Raw genomic sequence first — 21,563 nt, forward strand, 5'->3', positions numbered from 1 at the left:
CACAGGCACACATACACACACATACATACATACATACATACATACATACATACATACATACATACACATACATACATACATACATACATATATACACACACACACACATACACACACACAGACACAGGCACACATATATGCATGTATGTCCAAGGGCTGTTCTCATATCACATTCCATGGATATTTCCCAGATCATTTCAACAACATCCATCCCTCCACTTTGTCCAGTCAACAACATCCATCCCTCCACTTTGTCCAGTCAACAACATCCATCCCTCCACTTTGTCCAGTCAGGGGGCATATTATCAGTGTCATGTATGTTTTTTTAAATGTGTTTTGATATTTTGGTAATGTTATGTCATAGATATATTGTGTGTATATATTTGAACTGTAAACTGCATATATAACACTTGTCAATAAAATATCTGAGTATTAAATTCAGTTTCTTGTAAGGTAGTAAATTGTGAGTGTCATTATTGGTACTTTTAATGGTATAGCCAGTATATTGTTAGGGGTTCCATTATTTTGTCTTACAGAAAGCAAAGAAATTACATGTAATGCTATCATAAATGATTTCTATTAAGTTTTAAACTGCTATCACTGTTGACAAGTTTTACAAAGACCCTCTGAGATATGTATATTACCTGATCATTATGCATCTCTTTATTTTCCAAATACTGGCATCAACCATGCAACAGGCATGTTAATTCTAATTTTAATAGAAAGTTTGTTCAAGGAGCTCGAGGGATACCATTTTTTTTAAGATCACGTGTTAGCAAATGTTGGGAGGAAACCCACCGACTTGGTGTTTATCTTTACAAGTGTACACCAACTTGAGCTGGTATAAATACTGATGGGTGACCCTAAAACGAATGACAACTGGAATGACGAAAGAAATGACAGCATTAAATAGTCTATGAAATCGCTTGAATGTAGTCTAGAGTTCTAAACTGGTACAGTATTACGTATTAAAACCGTCATTACTTTACCAGCCTAGTCAAGGCAGTTACGAAAGGTGTTAAATCTTCTGAGAAATAGGGGTAACAAAGCTACACACTGGAATCTGAGACTTCCAGTATGTCAATGTTTCATTGTTCAAGCAATCTTAGAAGAATACTCCAAATTGCAGAGTTTTGTTACAAAGTTAACCAACCCAGCTTGAATCGTAGAGTGAAATAAAGCATTGAGATGCAACGGACAGACAGCATCAGCCGGGCGCATCAGTTTGTTGATGGCGAATTTCATTTAAAAAAATCGTCATATTAAATACTTCAATATAATTCTCTTCCATACACCCTGACCTTAGTTGACAGGACCTGACCTTACTTGACATGACAGTTTATAATACTGTAGTTTAAACTCACGGACACAAACTCAAACACATATACAATAGTTAGCAGTAATCAATATATGCTGAATAAACTCATTTGATTCTTGACTTGACTTGACCTGACCTGACTTTACTTGACCGACAATTCAGAATACTGTAGTTCTAACTCAGAAAGTTGGAAATCAGTTCAAATATCAAACATATACAAAATAACAGTAATCAAAATGGTCAATGAACTCATTCTTGACACTTGACGACTTGACTTGACTTGACCGTGGAGGGTCTATGCATTTGACTAGTGACTTGACTTGATGTAACGTGAGGTCACGTGACTTGACTTGACTTGGCTTGACTTGACTTGACTAACTCAGGAAGTTGAAAATAGGTAAAAATATCAAACACATACAAAATAGCAATGACCAAAATGCTGAATGAACTCATTTCACACTTGACTGGACTTGACTTGACCTGACTTAACCTGATGACAACTTAGAACACTGTAGTTCTAACTCGGGAAGTTGAAAATAAGTACAAATATCAAACATGTACGACAAAATAGCAAATCATCAAAATGCTGAATGAACTCATTTGACTAGTGACTTGACTTGACTTGACATGACTCTTGACCTGATCTGATCTATCGTGCCTTGACAATTTAGAAAACTGTAGTTCAAACTCATGGAGTTGGAAATAAGAACAAATATCGATATACAAAATAGCTAGCAACAATCGCTACGCTGAATGAACTTGTACTTCACCACTAAATAATGAATTTTATTTGTGTTGACTCAAAGCAATTAAATGTATGAAACCAAAATTCCGAAAATGTTTATCAATCATCATTATTGAATACGTACATGCACTTCAATATTCAATAACTGTGCTTTAAACTTCGGGATCAACTCTGAAGATCTCTGGACAAATCAATATTGCCACAAGTATGTGTCTTTGTGGGGGGGGGGGGGTATCATGGATTGGTAATAAAAAGAACATTAATTAAAAAAAATATGAAAAATATGATTAAGCAGTTTAGTTTCGGGACAACACAATATGTGGAATCATGGAATGTGATCAAAATTATTTTCTCTTTCATTCTCTGATGATGTTATCAAAAAGTCCACTATTGTCTATAAACTAGTACTAGTTTCGCATAGCATCATGATCATGGGGAATCTTTTGTGAAGACCGGGATTTTACGTCTGTCGCAGATATATCGGGGTAGCCTAAGATCGCGCGGGACATTTTGTACAATAAATTACTGGTATTAGCATAATACTAGTAGTAATGTTTTGCAATTATTAAAAACCCGTATTCTTAAATACGTAAAAATGTGTAGCGTTGTATTTCGGCCAGTTACTTAGTCTATCAGCTAGCCCTCGGATGTTCTTCCGATAAAATACGACACACAGCCGAACAACGCTATCGAGGATGGAACAAGCCCTCACATGCGAACTTCGTTCGCTTATAGTTATAGCATCGAAAGAAAGACACGACGTTTCCTGTGCATGACTATATCAATCGCTAAAAAGATCTAAAGTTGTGTGGGTGGCACTGTGAGATCGAAAGTTTTGTAGTATGCCCTAGTATAGGTATCGCACACTTCTCTGTTTATATGCACAGGTACCGGATACGTTATCGACTGAAATTACATAGAATCTTACGTTGGCTGCAGTTTCTTTCGTCCGGTTCCCTTCCTTTACTTCTGTAGAGCTACATGGAATTAATCAAAGACCCTCAAAAGTACGTCCTATTTGGAAGCCAATCATTCTCTTTTTAAACCTTGTATTTCAATCCCAGAATTATATTAAGCTTACTTGTCAAGTTATGCTAATAACTAATGCAATTAAAGATTATGAATAATAAAATTACTTCATTTGCAAGGGCCAAACATCACTAAAACTGTCTGGAAGCTTTTTTCAAATACATTAAATGGTGTTCAAATTTTCTAAATTCATATTTATATTTTTATACATGTTTCTGTCGTATCCCTTGTAATTGCAATTTGATTAGAATCTGATGTGGTGAAAGCGGCTAGATTTCTTTATGTATCTCTATTTCCATCGCGTCGTTCGTTTTCGATTTTTGTTGTTCCAGGTCTGTGTTCCAGATGATCGTCGCCTTCCCAAAACGGCGATCATCTGGAGTAAAACACTAAGCGACACAAAGCGATGGAAATAGAGGTAAATAAAGCCGCTTTCACAACACCAGGTTTTAATCAGACTGAGGGGATTGCAGCTGACCAATATACTATACAATAGGACAATATCTGACGTGGAACTTGGAGACTTTACTATATATTATGTAGATCACCTAAAGTAAGAACTGGGCCCTTACGGCCCCAGACGGAAGTGAGACTAAAGAATGGCGCAAATAAAATTATAAAGTTCCAGACTCAGAGTCTTAATCCATATTTACATATTTCATACATCTTTCAGTGTGTACATTGATTTACTTCGGAATACCCCGTTTTCCCCTTTCTCTATTATACATATTACAGCTTCCGTAGCAAAAATTATGTTTCGACTGCATTAAAAAGTACCCACCGCTATGGTATTAAAAGGGTTATTTTACTACCATAGTATTTCTGTCTTATTCTTCAAAGTACTGATGCGTAAATTGAGGTCAAATTAGGGAGAATCCTAAAGGCCTCTGAAAAGAAATAGCGGACACTCTTATGTACCTTCAACTACTACATCAGTGTGAATAACATACAGAGAAAGACTAAAACAAAACAATGCTTTGTACCATAGCGTTGTAACGTGAGCTTTCAGTATTTACAAGGGGAGGGCCGGAGGAAAACACACATGGTCTGTTAAGTAAAACATGACAATTCCCCATTCGTAAAAAGTGACCCCCCCCCCTTTGTCCCATTTTGTAAAACACGACGCTCCCCATGAAAATTGCATATACAGAACATTAACTTGATGCTGTACATGACCTTGTGTTGTTCATGTTGATATTTTATTGGAACTCTTTTACCACTGACTTCCTATATATATATATATATATATATATATATATATATATATATATATATATATATATATATATATATATATATATATATATATATATATATATATATATGTATATGTATATATATATATATATATATATATATATATATATATATATATATATATATATTAACAAAAACATTCACGGACAGTGTGAATGATAAGGTGAGATGGTACACTCAATAAAATGTATCGTTTTATCAAACAATTTTCTTACAATATATGTATTTGTACTTTGGCATGCAAAGTACTCGTAAAAATAAATGCTGAGTGCTCATCTCACTTTTACATCTCACTGAAAACACACAAATTGACAATCATTGAATCTTCAATTTGGTCACAAAACTACGGATTGTGAAATGTGACCCTCCCCCAAACATCACAATGCAAAATATGACCCTCCCCCGAGAACATGTTTGTAAAATGTGTCTACCCCGATTCCCCTAGCTCTCCACCTGTAAATACTGAAGGCTCCCGAATTATAATTCCAATTCATTTCACGCATTGTGCGATCATCAGACAACAAACGTGATTTCCATGTTGTGCATACTTTTGTCTGATGATCGCACTATGCGTGAAACTCCGAGTTAAAACCAAGAAAGAGTTCCAGAACTATCAAAACTATTGCGCTCTCGTCTGCCACTGCGGTATAGAGCAGTGTCTTAGCAGATTGATACTCACCGAGTTATATATATATATATATATATATATATATATATATATATATATATATATATATATATATATATATATATATATATATATATATATATATATATATATAACACTCGGTGAGTATCAATCTATATATATATATATATATATATATATATATATATATATATATATATATATATATATATATATATATATATATATATATATATATATATATATATAAGTATCACTCACTCTACAATTCTTCAGCTTTGTACACCGGTACCGTCCTGCAAATCAGAAAACGAAATAAGATTAATGATGTTTACAATCGTACGTAGTTTCCCAAGCATAAGAAACGATCAACACGTACGATGTTTTTGTAAGTCGAAAGATTATGTTACTTTGACATAATGTATTACATGTAATCTTAGCGTGCGTAGTTCCCCAGTCCAAAGTTTTCAAGTTTCACAATCAACAGTTCTTGCAACAGTGAAGCAACCTTAGAACAGACAAATGATGAAATGAAACATAATTATAAACATGACTGTGCTGAATGACAACAATTGTAACCATGGTAACAGAATCGATATAGTTGATCCAAAATAACATTGAGTAATTTCATATCAGCGTATTGCAATGTTAGAAAAGTGAGCAGGGGTCTGTTATTCACTCTAAATCTCAATTCGGTTTTAAAAAAATGAGGTATAAACAACATATAGCAGTGTCGTTTCTGGTTAACCCGTTCTTAATAAATACCAGAATAACCCAATCAAGTTTTGGTGGTGATGTAATTGAAAAATGGGAACTACGGTATCACTTATGTAGGGTGTCGACCTCCACGGGAAATTCCTAACTGCGAAGGCCTCTCATAGATCCTCATAGTTAAATCATATACATACTGGGCGAAACAAAACTGCCAAACTACACCTGTTCAACCGTACAAACATGTTAGGAAAGTCCCTCAATTGTCATCGATATTATTATGTTTATTGATACTAAAAAATGCAATAATTAGATGTGTCTCACTGTGAACTTTGTCACTAAAACGCCATATCATACCCTCGTGATTTACAAGTGACGTGTCACTCTATTCAGTTCACTGTGTTACCAATTTATATTGTAATGTTAGGTATGTAAAGCGTACGTACGCCCATATATGACCAACACGACACATAAGAAACTCTTTATACCTTAAATTTGTAAGAAATGCAAAAATAGACAGACATATTCTCCTAATTCGACATGCAAAATGGCTGTTGACCAAATTTAAAAAGTCCCAAATCGTCAGTGGTTCCAGCCCATGACTAAATGACAAGTGCGAGCTCGACCAAATCAGTGGGCTGAACTTCTTCTTTGTCTAACCATTCACCCTTTTTTTTTAAAGTTGTCACATGTAAAATTTGCACTCCTTTATCTTTGCCGAATGGTGCTTCATTTGGAAAATCGAGGAGAATGGAAATTTCATTTTTTAAATATAAATATTGAATAAACATATTCCATCATATATGTATATGATTCATTGCTAAAATTATTTTCCCAATTTATAAATATGAGTTTACCCATGAATAAATTCTTGAATATAAAAATGTTTTTATCAGGAGGTAATTGTGAATGATGTTACTCATAAATTTACTGCAAAATGGAATCGAAATGGAAAATAAACTTATATGTTCGTGGAAAAAGTATTCCCATTGGTTACCCCGTCTCCTCACTCAAATCTGGGACTCAAATCCATTGAGTAATTATCAGATTGCAAGAAAATGTCTTCTTTGAACAACATTATCCCCTTTCCTTGTATATGTCCCTATCCGTTTAGGTTTTGGATGCTTTATTACTGAAAAAAATGTATTACATTTATATATATATTTGGAATCCGTTAGGTAAATACTTGTTTTGCCAAAAGCTGTACTCAATTGGGTTATTTTCACCGGTTGGCTTCACTTAACATATCCGGTTCTATTGACGCAGAGGTTTTCCCAAAAGCCAATGTTTGAGATGTGTATCGAGACCTTCCAACCAGTCACCTATTCATTGAAAACAGATATTTCGTTTTGCGTCATCAGGATGCTGACGAACGTTCACATACTGAGCTTGCGCATTGCAATCGGCTATGGGGAATCCCCAGATTTTAACCGTATCTTGATTGGCCATTTCAAGTCACGTGTACTGAATCAGCCAATAGGTAATAAGTGGATGGGATTTCCCACCCGTACGATAAATGTATATAGTGCTGAATTGGGTGCGTTTTTACAACAACACTTTTAGAACTTTCGTCTTGATGGGTGAAATCTCTTCGAGATAATAGACTTTGTGCGATATTCCATGATCACCTAGGTACATTTTAAGGCAACTTTAGCCAAACAAGTGGGGTACACTAAGTTATTTTTAGCAGTTTTAAATTTGTCTATTTTTTCGACGTCGCCATTTTCAATATGTCCAAGCTATCTTCAGATGTGGTCGAAGACTGTGCCTTTCCAGCAAGGAACGGGAGCGAGATTGACGAAAGGGATTACTATTCTTTCCATCCTAAATTCGAGGATTTGAAAGCACCTGAGTATGGATTATCTACAGACTCTGGGTTCGGATCAGTGGGGTCCTCAGCGACAAAGTCACTCAGGGAAGAAGAGTACGAAAAAAATGCATGTGATATTACAAAAGGACTTCAGACAATGTACATTTCACCAGAAACAAAAACTGTGTCAGGACATGAATTTGATGAAGGTGAAGAGGTTTATGCAGACAGTGACATTAAGTTATCATTAGAAGCTTTCGAACAGGATGATGACGGAGACAAGTAAGTATATAGTCAAGTCTTATTATTGCCAATATTGCCTATTGGGAACGTTAATAGTTACGTACATCCGAAACACCCGAAACGTGGCCGCATTGCGAATACATGTACAAAATGTGAGAAAACACGAAATTCTGAGTTTAATTTTTTATCCTTTTTTTAGGCGTTCAAATGTAATTTTTGATTGCGCTACTTGTTTGTCCAAACTTGTTCAGTTTCGTTGCCATTGTGATAAATCCGGACTTTCCAGGTTATTCCCCACGTAATTCCCCATTTACTATTCTCGGGCGTGCGCAATACTGTTGAGTCACATAACAAACCATTGTTGTCAGTTCATCGACCTTCAGATGTTTATCAGACGATACCGTGTGGGAGTATTTATTCAATATGCAAACCTCATTTTTCACAGCAAAATGGAACGTGATAATAAAAAAATTGAAAAATAAATAATAAAAAAGATGAAAGAAGTTGACCTGGTATCAAATTGTATATTAAATGGCCAACGATTTAAAAAAAAAACAACTTTAGTTAGATAGTGTTGAAAATTCAATTTATTCGATGGATGTTAAATTATCCTAACCCAAGATATATGCATATTAGGGGTGGGGGTGATCCCACCAATTACTCTACTTCAAATAATGAACACAAGAAAGTAGTCAGGAGTGGGAAATTAAATAATGTACTTTATTTTTTTTTAATTGCAACAGTGCTCTTCATTTGTCAATAATCCACAACAGACAAGATGTTGCTGAAGCCATTATTGACCAAGCACCAAGTTGTGAATTTTTAGACATCCACAACGATCTTCTCCAGGTAGGTTTCCATTTATCTGTATGATTCTGGTTTTCAATGTCTTGAAAGAGTGAAGACGGCAACACCACTACCCCCAAAATACACATTCACATGAAACAAATTTGGTGAGCAGTTGTTTTCTCTATATCACAGATGTCTAACTGCAAGGCATGATTTTTATATTTCAGAAACCCCTGCACCTTGCAGTCATTCTCAAACAGTCCAGGATATGCAGAAAACTGATAGTGGCTGGTGCTACAGTTGATGCGAGAGATCGTCATGGAGAAACTCCCTTGCACCTGGCTTGCAGTGGAGGTGATATGAACACTGTGCAAGCTGTGATAGAACCACTCACAGCTGATGAAACATACTTATTCAAAGGAATGAGAGTACCACAACTACCCCAGGATTTGGAGCTGAAAAATTATGAAGGTAAATATTCTCCTTAATTGTTTGCAGAATTTTGACTAACAATTTTAGGTGTTATAGGTGAAAAAAGGGGAAAAAATATGCATTCTGTATATGGATATGTAGTAAACCAATCAGATTCTACTATTCTGGTGATTTGCATATGGGGAAGTCCCCCTATTGTCCCTTGAAATATCATGCATCCAGGGAGTGATCACATGCATTGTATGTGAAAATTCTGCATTAGTGATATTTTTATTAGAATGTGAAAAGTCGTTTTCATTTATTTTGATGAATAACAGAGATCATTGACAAACTGCTGTTAATTTATTAATGACATGAAGCAGGATGTTATAAGGGAACTGGATATTAACTAACAATGTGATTACACTTCCTGGAAGGTAGAGAACTTCATGCAAATTACTTGTGTACTTAGTAAAAAAGAAATAGGGAAATTCCCATGTTTGAGTAAGTCTACCATTTACTTCCCATTCCCCCCCCCCCCCCCCCAACATTTCCCCTGGACTGTTACTGAAAAAATTACACTTGCATGCAGGGTTTTTGTGCAAGCAGTTTTAGGGGACATTTATCTGTTTTGTAACATGGAATTTCCTATACTTCCTCTTATTAGGTTTTACTTGTCTGCACCTGGCAGCATTTGGTAACCAACTGGAAGTCCTCGAATATTTGGTTTCCAAGGGAGCTGACATCAATGCTGGTGATGGAAAGAGTGGGCGTACAGCATTGCATTATGCTGTTGAGAATGGGAATGCAAACCTCATTAGGTTTCTTCTGCATTACCAGGCATATGTGGACACTCTGACGTACAATGGCTGCACACCACTTCACCTTGCTGTTGGTAGGGGATACCAACAAGGAGCTGAGATATTGATGCAAGCTGGAGCTGATGCAGCTCTTCTGAACTTTGAACATGAATCTGCTCATGATTTAGCAGGCAGTAATAGAACCATCAGTACAGTCCTGGAACCAACGTATGACGATTTCAAAATCAATGGCCAGCCTGTGTCATTGTAAAATAATGTGTACAAAGATATCAACAACGACTGTGGAACTTTGACTGAAATTTGTACTGATGTATATAAGATATTAAAATAACAACTAGTTAGAATTACATGAAGTTAGCATATGAGTTCTTAGTAGATCATCCATGGGGTCCATCATGTTGTTAAAGCATATATATGTAACAATTAGTAAATAACTGTATTTCAGTCAGAACTTTTGGTGTGGAACATCTACCAAGTGGCAGGCCACCTTCAATTACTATATATATGCAGGATATTTCATAAACTCATATGTTGTGTAGCAGGCCTGACTTGTAAACAAACAATCCTGATATTTGTGTAACAGTTGTATTTTGACTAGCTCTTTCATCTTTTTTGTTGCGCATTGAATTGTTTCATCACCTCGGTAAAATCTTCAACATATATCAACATGCATGCAAAATAAGTGGGGTTAAAACATGTGCAAGTGTATTTATTTTTTGTACAAAAATTTTACAGTATTGACTAACTTAATTTGACAATTCTGTTTATAAGAAAGGGTTGAGTGAAATACTTCTACCATAGTACTGAGGTCTCTCTCTCATGACCTGCCTCTCACAACTGTTTTTTTAAGTTGACATTCTTATGGTTATACCAGAGAGTCTGTCTGACACATCAAATTTGATATATGCTTAAACCCACCAGTGGCATATAGTTGTAGATAATAAACTTTTTGCCACATATATACCAAGACCTATTAATTGTACATTACTTGTAATTATTGTTTTTGACTTGTTAACTTTAAATACAGAAGACAACTTTAGAAATAAATAACATGATTTTGTAAAATAAAAAGTCAATACAAAAATGTCATTGTGTAAGGCTGAGTGTGTGGTATGTGTTTATTGCATGCAGCACAATTATTTTGAAAGAATCAATGAACTGGCCAGATATTGAAGATGAAAAGAAAAATAATTAATTGGTTTATATTTATTTTATCTGTAAACTCCACATGGTTTGTTGATAGTTCTATGTTACCCTATTTCATAGCCAAAGTATCAGCTAAAAAAAGGAAGTTAGTGTTCAAATATGGTCTCCATGGTCCTTTACTCAGAATTTGGCTATTAACTGGAAACAGTGGAATCCCTTGACCCCAGATTTGATTGACAATTTTTACCTGCGTTTGTGTGTGTGTGTGTGTGTGTGTGTGTGTGTGTGTGTGTGTGTGTGTGTGTGTGTGTGTCTATCACCATTTTCTCAAAAACAGCTGGTTCAATTCAAATAAAATTTGGTGCACATTCTTTAGGGTAATGGGTAATGGCTAGAACTGATTAGATTTTGGTAAACATGCCATGAATATTAATGAGTGATTTATGTAATTACCATAATAGTTTATGGTAATTAGGCTATACCTTAAGAATGTATGTATACATCTATAGTAAACCAACATCTTACATCAATTTATGCAGGGCATTGCCATAGTGCTGAATCCACAGTGTGGGTTTTGCTTCAAGTATAGAGACCAGGTATCCTGTCAGTTTAATGTTCAGGTCACCACCATGCACTGAGTAAGCATTTATTAACCTTGTGTGTGTGCGGTTTGTAGACTTGTCTTGTTCTTGAGTTGTTCAGTTTTTTTAAGGAGCCTGTTCCGTTGGTCTTCCATTAAATAAATAAATAAATAAATAAAGCACTTTGAATGGTAAAAACTATCATATTAATCCTTGTCACAGTGGTCAAAAGAAAGTGGGAATTTGTGAACACATTCTTAAAGCTCTTAAACTAGACTAATTGGATGTATACAAAAATATATGATAACAAAGTGAAACAAATTTGTTAGAAGAAAGTGCTAAAGTTCTAACATTTTCTTGGCTTTGTAGTCTAGGGACTAGCTACAAGAATGTTTTGAACAAGATGTAAATGTGTAGTAAAGTAGTGGGTGCAAAGCAAGACTAATTTGAATGAACTGTTTACATCCCGTGTACAGACAAAAGCTAGGAAAATGATAAATAATAAAGGCCATGTTGTCTCAACACTGAACTGCCATCAGGGAGGTGATTTCGTGTCTCAAAATTCAGAACAGTCAGAACCGAATCAAGTTTTGTGCCCACTTCAATCAGAATATTAAAGCAAACTAGATGATTTTTGAAAACGATTTTTACTCTACATTGCTTTGTTTCATCAATATATCTGACTTCCAGAGGTCTAAGCAGTGCAATATTTGGAAGATTTTAATGGTAAACATTGTAATTTGTAGTGTGGATTTAATTGTGGATTGGAAGTCTTTTAAAGATTGTATTTAGTTTTTAAGACATAAACTGTGTGTATATTTTTATATTGTATCTTCATCTATATTTCATGTATGGAACCACACCTCGTCATCGTAATTTCTCTTACATGAGATAATAAAAGTTTTCTTGTATCTTGTATCATTACACAAGGAAAAAAAATCATCATCCATGCAAAAAAAGGGTGTTACAAAATATTTATTTGTGATGCCTATTCTAATTATTCAGTCTTTCAATTGTACAAGTTCAGGATACCCTGCTCTGAATAAAAAATCTTCAATTTCAATGAGTTTATATTGAAGAAAGGAAAACAGACAATGGCAGGTGGAATTAGCCCATACAAGTAATATAGCTGATTGAAAAAACGTCCTGACCCTGTATAGGCTAATAGCATCCCCAATTTTGAAGTATAAAAAATAATAGAAAGTAATTAGATATATGTATTGTGTGCAAGATAAAGACTGAGACCTTTTGTGATCTTTCCATAACTCCTACCCCTGCTACAGTCATGATGGTAAAACAACGATTATCAGAACTTATCAAACAGTATTGGATATAAAATTAAATAAATCTGTACTTTTATTCTCTCTATTCATTGAGCCCAGGAATCAAGTTACAAACAAACATATGTATATACGGGCCTGTAGAGTATCCCATGTTACATCTATAAATGTATATACGGGCCTGTAGAGTATCCCATGTTACATCTATAAATGTATATACGGGCCTGTACAGTATCCCATGTTAGATCTATAAATGTATATACGGGCCTGTAGAGTATCCCATGTTACATCTATAAATGTATATACAGGCCTGTACAGTATCCCATGTTACATTTATAAATGTATATACAGGCCTGTAGAGTATCCCATGTTACATCTATAAATGTATATACGGGCCTGTAGAGTATCCCATGTTACATCTATAAATGTATATACGGGCCTGTACAGTATCCCATGTTACATCTATAAATGTATATACGGGCCTGTAGAGTATCCCATGTTACATCTATAAATGTATATACAGGCCTGTAGAGTATCCCATGTTACATCTATAAATGTATATACGGGCCTGTAGATTATCCCATGTTACATCTATAAATGTATATACGGGCCTGTAGAATATCCCATGTTACATCTATAAATGTATATACGGGCCTGTAGAGTATCCCATGTTACATCTATAAATGTATATACGGGCCTGTAGAGTATCCCATGTTACATCTATAAATGTATATACGGGCCTGTAGAGTATCCCATGTTACATCTATAAATGTATATACAGGCCTGTAGAGTATCCCATGTTACATCTATAAATGTATATACGGGCCTGTAGATTATCCCATGTTACATCTATAAATGTATATACGGGCCTGTAGATTATCCCATGTTACATCTATAAATGTATATACGGGCCTGTAGAATATCCCATGTTACATCTATAAATGTATATACGGGCCTGTAGAGTATCCCATGTTACATCTATAAATGTATATACAGGCCTACACTCTTACGAAAGTGAGAAGGCTTTGTATTGATTCAGTCAATCTTTACTTTCATGCCCTTACCTTGCTGACGTGATCTCAACAGCTATCCATGCTATTCATGTTGGTCAAAATGCACAGCGCCCTCATCGGTACTGACGTCCAATGTGAAACGACCAATCAGCACGCGATTTAAAATTCTGGGTTCTTTAAAAGCGTTTGTTATCCTCATGATACAGTTTGTTGCCTGGACATCAGTCATAAGTATCTCATTTCAAACGAAAAGTATTATGAGTAGGCATGGTACGCACTATTAACACACAAGGTCCGAAGCGAAAGTCGGCGACGCCGAGGCGACTTCCCCCACCACCATCACCACCCAGTAGGCCTGCGAGGAGTCCTAACAGAAATTCAGCGAAGGGTCAGCGACAGCGAGGTCGAGGTACATGTAATGTTCTCTGTATTTGTGATTTGAATTGTAATCACGTTGTTCAGATTATGAGTTAGGTTTTATTGATTGGGTTAATTGCAATCAGGAGATTTCGTCGGAAGTCCCCCTTGTTTCGTCTTAGTTTGTATGTGTCAAGGCACTGCAGTGTGTGCACAGTGTCCCTCTCAATCTTAGTCTTACTGAGTCTTAGGGACCGGTCAGTTTCTCCAGCCGGGGGGTGGGGGGGGGTGGGGGTGGCGATGGATTCTTAAATCGCGCCGACAAAAAGTCACTGACCCCCCTATCTGTAAAACCAAGAACAGGCTGACCCCCTATCACTTAATTCTAAAACATGATGACACCCCCCCCCCCCCCATACATAATTCACATGACAGGTATTTTTTGATCGTTACTCAGTGTGGACTGCCTGACTGTCTTGCATCTACTTTATAAGATCCCGGGTTAGCTCTATCATAATTATAATTATTGACTACACAGGGTAAATATATTCGAAAAGGAGTTTAAGAACATCTTGACAGTGAAAGGTAGGGGGAAAGCTTGAGAAGGGAATATGTACATCTGTTATGGAGGGTCCTAGGGGGTCTCCCCCTAGAAGCCCAGGAGGTTTTTAAGTCTGAAAAGTCAATTTTGAGACTATTCAGACATTTTCAGAAAATAATTTCCAAGCTTTACAAGACAGCACCAACATGTAAAAAGCAACTACATAAGGTTGAAATATTTTTTAAATATAGTTTGATAGGATCTTGACAGTAAGAGGAGAAGTGCTTGAGACTGGGATATGTACACCTCATGTGGGGGTCTGAGGGGTCTCCCTCTAGAAGCCCTGGAGGATTTTTACTCGTAAAGCCAATATTTAGGCTATTCAGACCCTTTCAAGCAATAACTTAATCCATGCTTTACCAGACAGCAAGTATCAGAAACTATTCTTTATAACTTACACTAAGGGTTGAAATATGTTCTTAAAAAGTTAAATGGCATCATTATATACATGTAGTAAAGGTCAGCACATCTAATGGTAGTATCATTGGTAGGGGAGATTTGGAGTTTAAGGCAATTTTAGACTACCTTGGCAAACATTTCACATCTTGAAAAGACAATATCATCTCAAATTAGAATTGGGTGAAAATATTTAAGAAAAGTTTAATACCGTTATGACAGTAAAAAGGTTGTTGGTGCATCTGATTGTTGGTTGAATGCATGAGTGACCTCTGGGGGTGAGGGAGTCCTTGGGGTTTTCCCCCTGGCAGATCTGGAGTTTTTTGCATGAGATACTAAGGCAATGTTTAGGTTATTCATAACCTTTGAGGAAATATTTCCAAGCTTCGAAAAGCTAACGTAAATGTACATTTTAAATGAGTTTCCCATATCACATAAAATGGACACGTAACATTAGTATAGCGGCATTAATATTGCATGTATAATAAAGTCACCGGTATGATAGAGAACTTTAGGTGGTCATACCTAGTGTATAATAGAAACTGGAGTCTGATGAGATGTGGTGATTTGTAGTGTCAATAACATGACGAGTAGAACAATTTAGATTAACTTCATTTATAAACTATCTATGAAAATTACCATTGCGACTTTTGCCCCAAACTGCAATATAAGTGAAGCATTGATTCTGAAACAGCCAAGCATTTACATGACATGTTCTGTAACTAGTGTGGTAGCTAGGTAATGCCGGTACATGTATATGAATATGTATAGTTATGTTTGAACTAAATAAGTAATATTAAAGAATTCATGTAAGAAACAGGGACAAGAACAAATATTGACATGTACCACATTTCAGACAAGGCTACATGTATATGCCATTGTAGAAAGGATTTTTTTCTTCCATCACAATCTAAAACACAATGACCCCCCCCCCCCCCCCCCTATCCACAATTTTCAAAACAGCATGACCCCCCCCCCCCCTGCCAATTCCAAAAACAGGGTGACCCCCCTACCAATCCACTCGATTCTGACAATTTTCCCTCGAGTCATGTCACTAATACAGACTCGTGCACTGTCTGTAAGCAGGACTAGACCCTCCCTCTGTAAAAATATTTTGCATTTCCATGAACAGACAATCATACTTTTCATAGGGTTCCTGTCTAAAGAGCTTTATACATGTGAAGCAATGGATTTGGGATAGCAATTTACCAGATACACTTAAAATTACTGTAAATGTAACAAGTAAAATTAACTATGCAGTGTGTGCTGTATTGTGCTTTGAGAATCTAGAGTGTCTTTAGCAAGAACAAGAAGAATGTTTCTTGTCAACAGATGTTGGGGGGGGGGGGGTCAGTGTTTTTTTTATTTGTCAGAGGGGGGTTGGATTGTTTTGTGGATGAATCGCAAGGGGGGGGGGGGGAGTCACTATCTTTAAATACAACACGAACAAGAAGTCACCGGCCCATCCCGGCCGTAAAAACTGATTGCTACCTAACTGACACACAACTGATGTAGAAATGTTGCATCAGGGAACTGACTACAAGCAAGTACAAGTAAGAAGTAAGCAATGAAAGACCAATTTTGAAACTATAGGCTGGGTGAATATGATTTTATGGGTGCAATGTTTGCCTGAAAACTACCTCCTTTACTTTGGCATATCAGTCAGACTGGTTGATTACTAACGGTACTAATGGTAATAGTCAAGTTTCAAGTTGCAATTTTCTTGTAATTCAGAACAATTAATAATCTTATTAACTATTATTCTCAATCTGTTGTTTATCTAGTTACTCCCAAGCGTAGATACCGTCCTGGCACGAGGGCCCTGATGGAAATAAGGAAGTACCAGAAATCCACTAATTTGTTGCTAAGGAAACTACCATTTGCAAGAGTGGTAAGGGATATCTCTATAAATTTTACAATAAACATCCAGCTTAACTGTGATATTTGCAAATTATCTTTATTTGGTCATCAAAATGGCAGACTTTGATAAGTAAGTGAACCTGAGTTTCTTGTATTTGTAGAATTTAACACATGTTTTTGTCAGATTTGGTATTTAAAGCTGCTCTAGTTGTAACCAGAGGATTGTTTTTTTTCGATCAGACAACCAACAATACCGAAAATCAATTTGATTTGATTTATTGTACGTGTACCAGCTACATGAAATTATTTACACACAGGCAATTCAATACTGTTTAGGGTGTATGATATTACGAGTAAGTCAATTGTATCTACCAAAACAGTTTTAAAAAACCATTCAAGTTGCAGCTAGTGCATTATTTGTCATAGCATTACCATGTCTTGTAGCTAAAGCTCTTGACAATGTTTTGATCAGAGTTGTAAAATAGGTAATGGCAACTGTTGAGAATATCATTTTGAAACTATTGTTATGAATTCCTTTCTTCCAGGTGCGTGAAATTGCATCATTTATGTATTCAGGCATTGAGCTACGATGGCAGGCCACAGCTATTATGGCAATACAAGAGGTGGGTCATCGGTATTTAGAGTTTATTAGCCCCAAGTAGCAAAGCCTGGAAGGGCTATAGGAATGCCCCATTTCCATTTGTGCATCAGTCCATAACCACCCATATTTCAAGACACTTACAGTTCAATTTCAAAATTTGGCACAAATGTCAAACACCATAGGGTATACAGTATGCACGTCACTTAATTTTGCAACCATGATGTTTATGGCAAAGTGGCAACCATATCTGTGGTAAAAATGCACATTTTTGCTTGTTACATCTGAAAGTTTGATAAATACAGACACTATTCAAGAGTCTACATTTGTACCTCAAATTTATCTATGGTGAGCTTTAGAATGAGGCCTTTGACTTTGAACATATTTGAGGCCAAATAGCCAAAGTTTGTCTTTTGACCATAACTCAGGAAGTCGAGTACCAATCAAGATTCCATTCAAGTGTCTGCACCAATATTATCAGAGGTAAGCTTTCTTTTTATGCCTTGACCTTTGACCTTAACTGCCATCTTCAAGGTCAAGTAACAAATTGCGGAATAACTTTGAAAATTTGTATCTTGAGACACCATTCAAGTGTCTACACCTATAATGTTTATATGAGTAAACTTTCAAGTCAGAAACTAATGTTTGACCTTGACCTTTAAGGTCAAATAGCAAATTACTTAATAACTTTGGAAATGTTCTACCTAAACACAATTTTAAAGTAATTGTAGATGTCGTCATGACGTAGAATGACCAGGGTATGAATCCCATATTTTCTGTTCAGAAGTATATAACTTGGCTTGCCTGTCACTGTGGTATTTTTATGTCATGTTGGCAGAAAATACAAAATAAAAACAATCTGTAAACAAGCATATATACATATACGTGTATCGAGATAATTTCTCTTCAGATAGTATTCAGAACATATGAATTTTTGTCCAAATTACTGTTCTACCCGAAGCAAATTAAAGATGATACATAGAGGAAGTTTAAATCTAAGTACATGTATACGTAATAACCAAGGAAAAGTGTTTGTATACATGATACACTCTTGTTGCATGTTGTATTTGGCATCTGTAACTTAGCAGCATGAGTGCTGTGGCTGTAACTCACAGCTTCAGTAAAAACCTGGTTGCCTGCTGTCAGTCTGAGTATTCTGAATCTCTCTTTTAAATGAAGAGTTTGCGATTCAAATGGAGGGTGAGTTTAATATCAGGCATGGTGTGAAATAAAAGTATTATGTCCCACCACACTAGGAATTCACAGTACCTGAAATAGAATATGACTGCCTCGGCACATCATAAGAATAACAAACAGTTGATTTCTTGGTTGTCACCATAACTTCCACTTCACACGCTTCACATGGATTACTATAGGCACGCGTGAGAAGTAGTCGACCTTCTTGTTCTAGCTATTTTTTGATCCTCTAGCATGAGGTAAACTGCTATCGCTGGTACCGAGAATTGACCCATGAAATCAGTTGCAGATCTTGTTGTTGATAAATTTGTCTATCCATCCTTACATTTGTCAAAAATTTTTATCAGAATTATTCTCATAAATTGAAGTGAAAGTTGGCATATTCCATAATGTTTTATCCAAACTGTACTGTACCATTGTCCCGGTACATGTATATGTGCACAATTGAAATAGCGCCCTCACAAGGGCAGTTTCTACTATTGCATTAACTAGCAAAGGGCCTGGCCCCATGCAAATTGTCAGTAAGTTCAACAAGAATATAGAATATCACAGTGACTGACAGTTTTGATTTTGAAAACATCTCATATACATGGAGTATGTAAGAATAAAATGAAACAGAAATATTTTGTATGACATTTGATGAAATACCCACCTAATTTTTGTCACATTTCTTGCAATCCCACACTACAGAAGTCCAAAATACAGTGTCAGCCATGCACATTTTGAAAGAGTTGGTAATCTCTTAACCTAAGTTTGGTGTGAATTCACAAACTATGCTCTAGGCTAAAATCAGTAACCACAACCTTTCATTTCTCCTTATTGTAAGGATATAGGATAACAAAAAATTCAGATCGCAACATGTATTATAAACACAAATGTAACATCACCTCATCATGTATAACTTGTAGGAGCCAGGACTCAAACAAACAAATGTATTTTTTTTTATATTTTGGATCAATAAGCCTGTAGACATCATGTTACTACATGTACAAATCTTTCCATTTTGTCCTTAGAACCTTAGAATTCAACCCACTCTGTGTGATAGAAAGAACAATTACAGACTACTAATCAGTATAACATTTGAAATCAAGCATGTACACTGCAGTATTAGCAATGAACTTTACTGATGGGAACCGTGCCCACAATCACATACTGTTGTACTTACATTAATTAAATACTGCCCTAGGTGACGTACGTACCTTGACCAGACAGGCTGTGACCTCAATATTGAATCATGAATGTAACTCTTGATATAAACAACAACCTGTACCTTGCAAGTCCACGTAGTTGGACTTTATTCTGTATATTTTCATAATTGTGTGAGCATTAGGGATTTCAAACTTTCAAAATTTTAAATCTACAAATCATTGTCAAAGATTATTGATACAGGTTGATGTCATTTCACTTGTAGCTTGTAATTGCTTGTAGTATGTTAACCTTCCTAACACATAATTTTTCAGTTGACTTTTGTGGGAAACAGGTCAGTTATTACCATGTATGTTTGGCTGCCACCCAACTATTGCAGCATTTTTGAAACATGTTCACACAGACTTGTTTCCCTACTCAGTAGATTGTATGGGGTTCCTTGAAGAAAGCAACTACAAATAAACTCTAGATGCTTTAAGAGTCATTAAAGGGACATGGGCCAACTTGAGATTTTAAAGACATTTAATTTTTCAAAAATGTTTAGATCTGCCCCATGCCCCTGTAAAGTACAAGTCCCAGGGAGGAGATAGTTTAATGTTATCCTTATTTTGCACACTACCATTCACAACTGGTTAATCAACCTTTTTTTTTTGATTGTTCTCATTTGCATTGCTGATACAGGCAGCTGAGGCCTACTTGGTGCACTTGATGGAGGATGCCAATTTGATAGCTATACACAGTAAGAGAGTGACAGTAATGGTCAAAGACATTCAACTTGCAAGGCGTATCCGTGGAAGACAAAATGAACCCTATTAACTGAGACTTTCCTCAGTCAAATGTATATATATAAGCAAAGAGTCCGCTAATGTGTCAAACCAAAATATAAAATTCATTGACTTTTTATATATTATAACCAGTGTGTCTTTTAAGCCTTTGATGTGTTACTGATGAACAGCAAATTTCTTGTGAATTACCAGAATGTGATGCCCCTATCCCCTCAGTATGTGGGGACTGAAGAACAAATCTTACCAAACATTGCTTACCATTTTGTTTGTGTGTTGTACATTTATCTTAGCAGAGCAGATTGTTATATTTACGGATTTCATCTGATGAGGGCACTGTCACTATGTTGTCTGTAGTGTTGGAACATTCTTTAAATTCCAGTATACATGTATGTTGTTACACTGTAAATGATTTAGTGACAACCTGAGGTAATGGTAGCTGAAAAGCAGAGAAAATGCAGCAATGTTGGAAGGTTTTTTTTTTCAAGCAAGACAATGAAACATCACAATATTTAATAAGAGTTTTTTTGTTAAGTCAGTGTTTCAGGTTTAATGGTTTCAAGTGTATAAGGAAACTATAGGAGCCCACTTTGCTCAAATTACTCTTGGCACTATTTGTTGTATTCTTTCTTCCTCTGTTTTCTTTGTTTGAAAGAGGGAGTATGAATCAATAGACTTATAAAGTAGATGTGAAAAGAAAGTAAGAAAAGCAAATTACAGTAGGCGTAAAAAATAAAATTGTGTGGTTCTGATTACATGTACATTCAATTTTAAATAGGTGGGGTAGGTAGATTTTTTATTTTATTTTATTATATTTTTTTTT

General features: G+C 35.7%; 3 protein-coding genes across 3 annotated transcripts in view; 2 read left to right on the forward strand and 1 right to left on the reverse strand.

The window, feature by feature from the left end:
* LOC144447119 (UDP-GalNAc:beta-1,3-N-acetylgalactosaminyltransferase 2-like) overlaps positions 1–13,875 on the reverse strand; it is a 33,344-nt gene extending 19,469 nt beyond the window's left edge. Inside the window, exons 1-2 of the mRNA XM_078137034.1 lie at positions 13,855–13,875; positions 5,260–5,294 (exon numbers count right to left, since the gene is read on the reverse strand). The gene's annotated coding sequence lies outside the window, so the exon portion shown is untranslated. The remainder of the gene's footprint in view (positions 1–5,259; positions 5,295–13,854) is intronic.
* Positions 7,206–10,849, forward strand: LOC144447146 (NF-kappa-B inhibitor epsilon-like). Its single transcript, XM_078137053.1, has 4 exons — positions 7,206–7,801; positions 8,506–8,611; positions 8,779–9,022; positions 9,630–10,849. The coding sequence occupies exons 1-4, from the start codon at positions 7,440–7,442 to the stop codon at positions 10,031–10,033; spliced, it is 1,116 nt and encodes a 371-aa protein (XP_077993179.1). The 5' UTR covers positions 7,206–7,439; the 3' UTR covers positions 10,034–10,849.
* A 195-nt stretch (positions 13,876–14,070) lies between the features above and the next one.
* Positions 14,071–20,904, forward strand: LOC144445783 (uncharacterized). The gene is made up of 4 exons (XM_078135425.1): positions 14,071–14,212; positions 16,942–17,048; positions 17,563–17,640; positions 20,640–20,904. The coding sequence occupies exons 1-4, from the start codon at positions 14,071–14,073 to the stop codon at positions 20,772–20,774; spliced, it is 462 nt and encodes a 153-aa protein (XP_077991551.1). The 3' UTR covers positions 20,775–20,904.
* The last annotated feature ends 659 nt before the right edge of the window (positions 20,905–21,563 follow it).

The sequence above is a fragment of the Glandiceps talaboti genome, chromosome 2, assembly GCF_964340395.1.
Source record: "Glandiceps talaboti chromosome 2, keGlaTala1.1, whole genome shotgun sequence".
Lineage (NCBI taxonomy): Eukaryota > Metazoa > Hemichordata > Enteropneusta > Spengelidae > Glandiceps > Glandiceps talaboti.

What these genes read in the sequence shown, in the direction of transcription:
- LOC144447146 (XM_078137053.1), top strand. Translation starts at nt 7,440, where the DNA reads ATGTCCAAGCTATCTTCAGATGTGGTCGAAGACTGTGCCTTTCCAGCA. An exon ending in CAGGATGATGACGGAGACAA is followed by an intron (nt 7,802 to 8,505) that starts GTAAGTATATAG and finishes TAATTGCAACAG; the next exon opens with TGCTCTTCATTTGTCAATAA. An exon ending in TCCACAACGATCTTCTCCAG is followed by an intron (nt 8,612 to 8,778) that starts GTAGGTTTCCAT and finishes TTTATATTTCAG; the next exon opens with AAACCCCTGCACCTTGCAGT.
- LOC144445783 (XM_078135425.1), top strand. Translation starts at nt 14,071, where the DNA reads ATGGTACGCACTATTAACACACAAGGTCCGAAGCGAAAGTCGGCGACG. An exon ending in TCAGCGACAGCGAGGTCGAG is followed by an intron (nt 14,213 to 16,941) that starts GTACATGTAATG and finishes TTGTTTATCTAG; the next exon opens with TTACTCCCAAGCGTAGATAC. An exon ending in AACTACCATTTGCAAGAGTG is followed by an intron (nt 17,049 to 17,562) that starts GTAAGGGATATC and finishes CCTTTCTTCCAG; the next exon opens with GTGCGTGAAATTGCATCATT.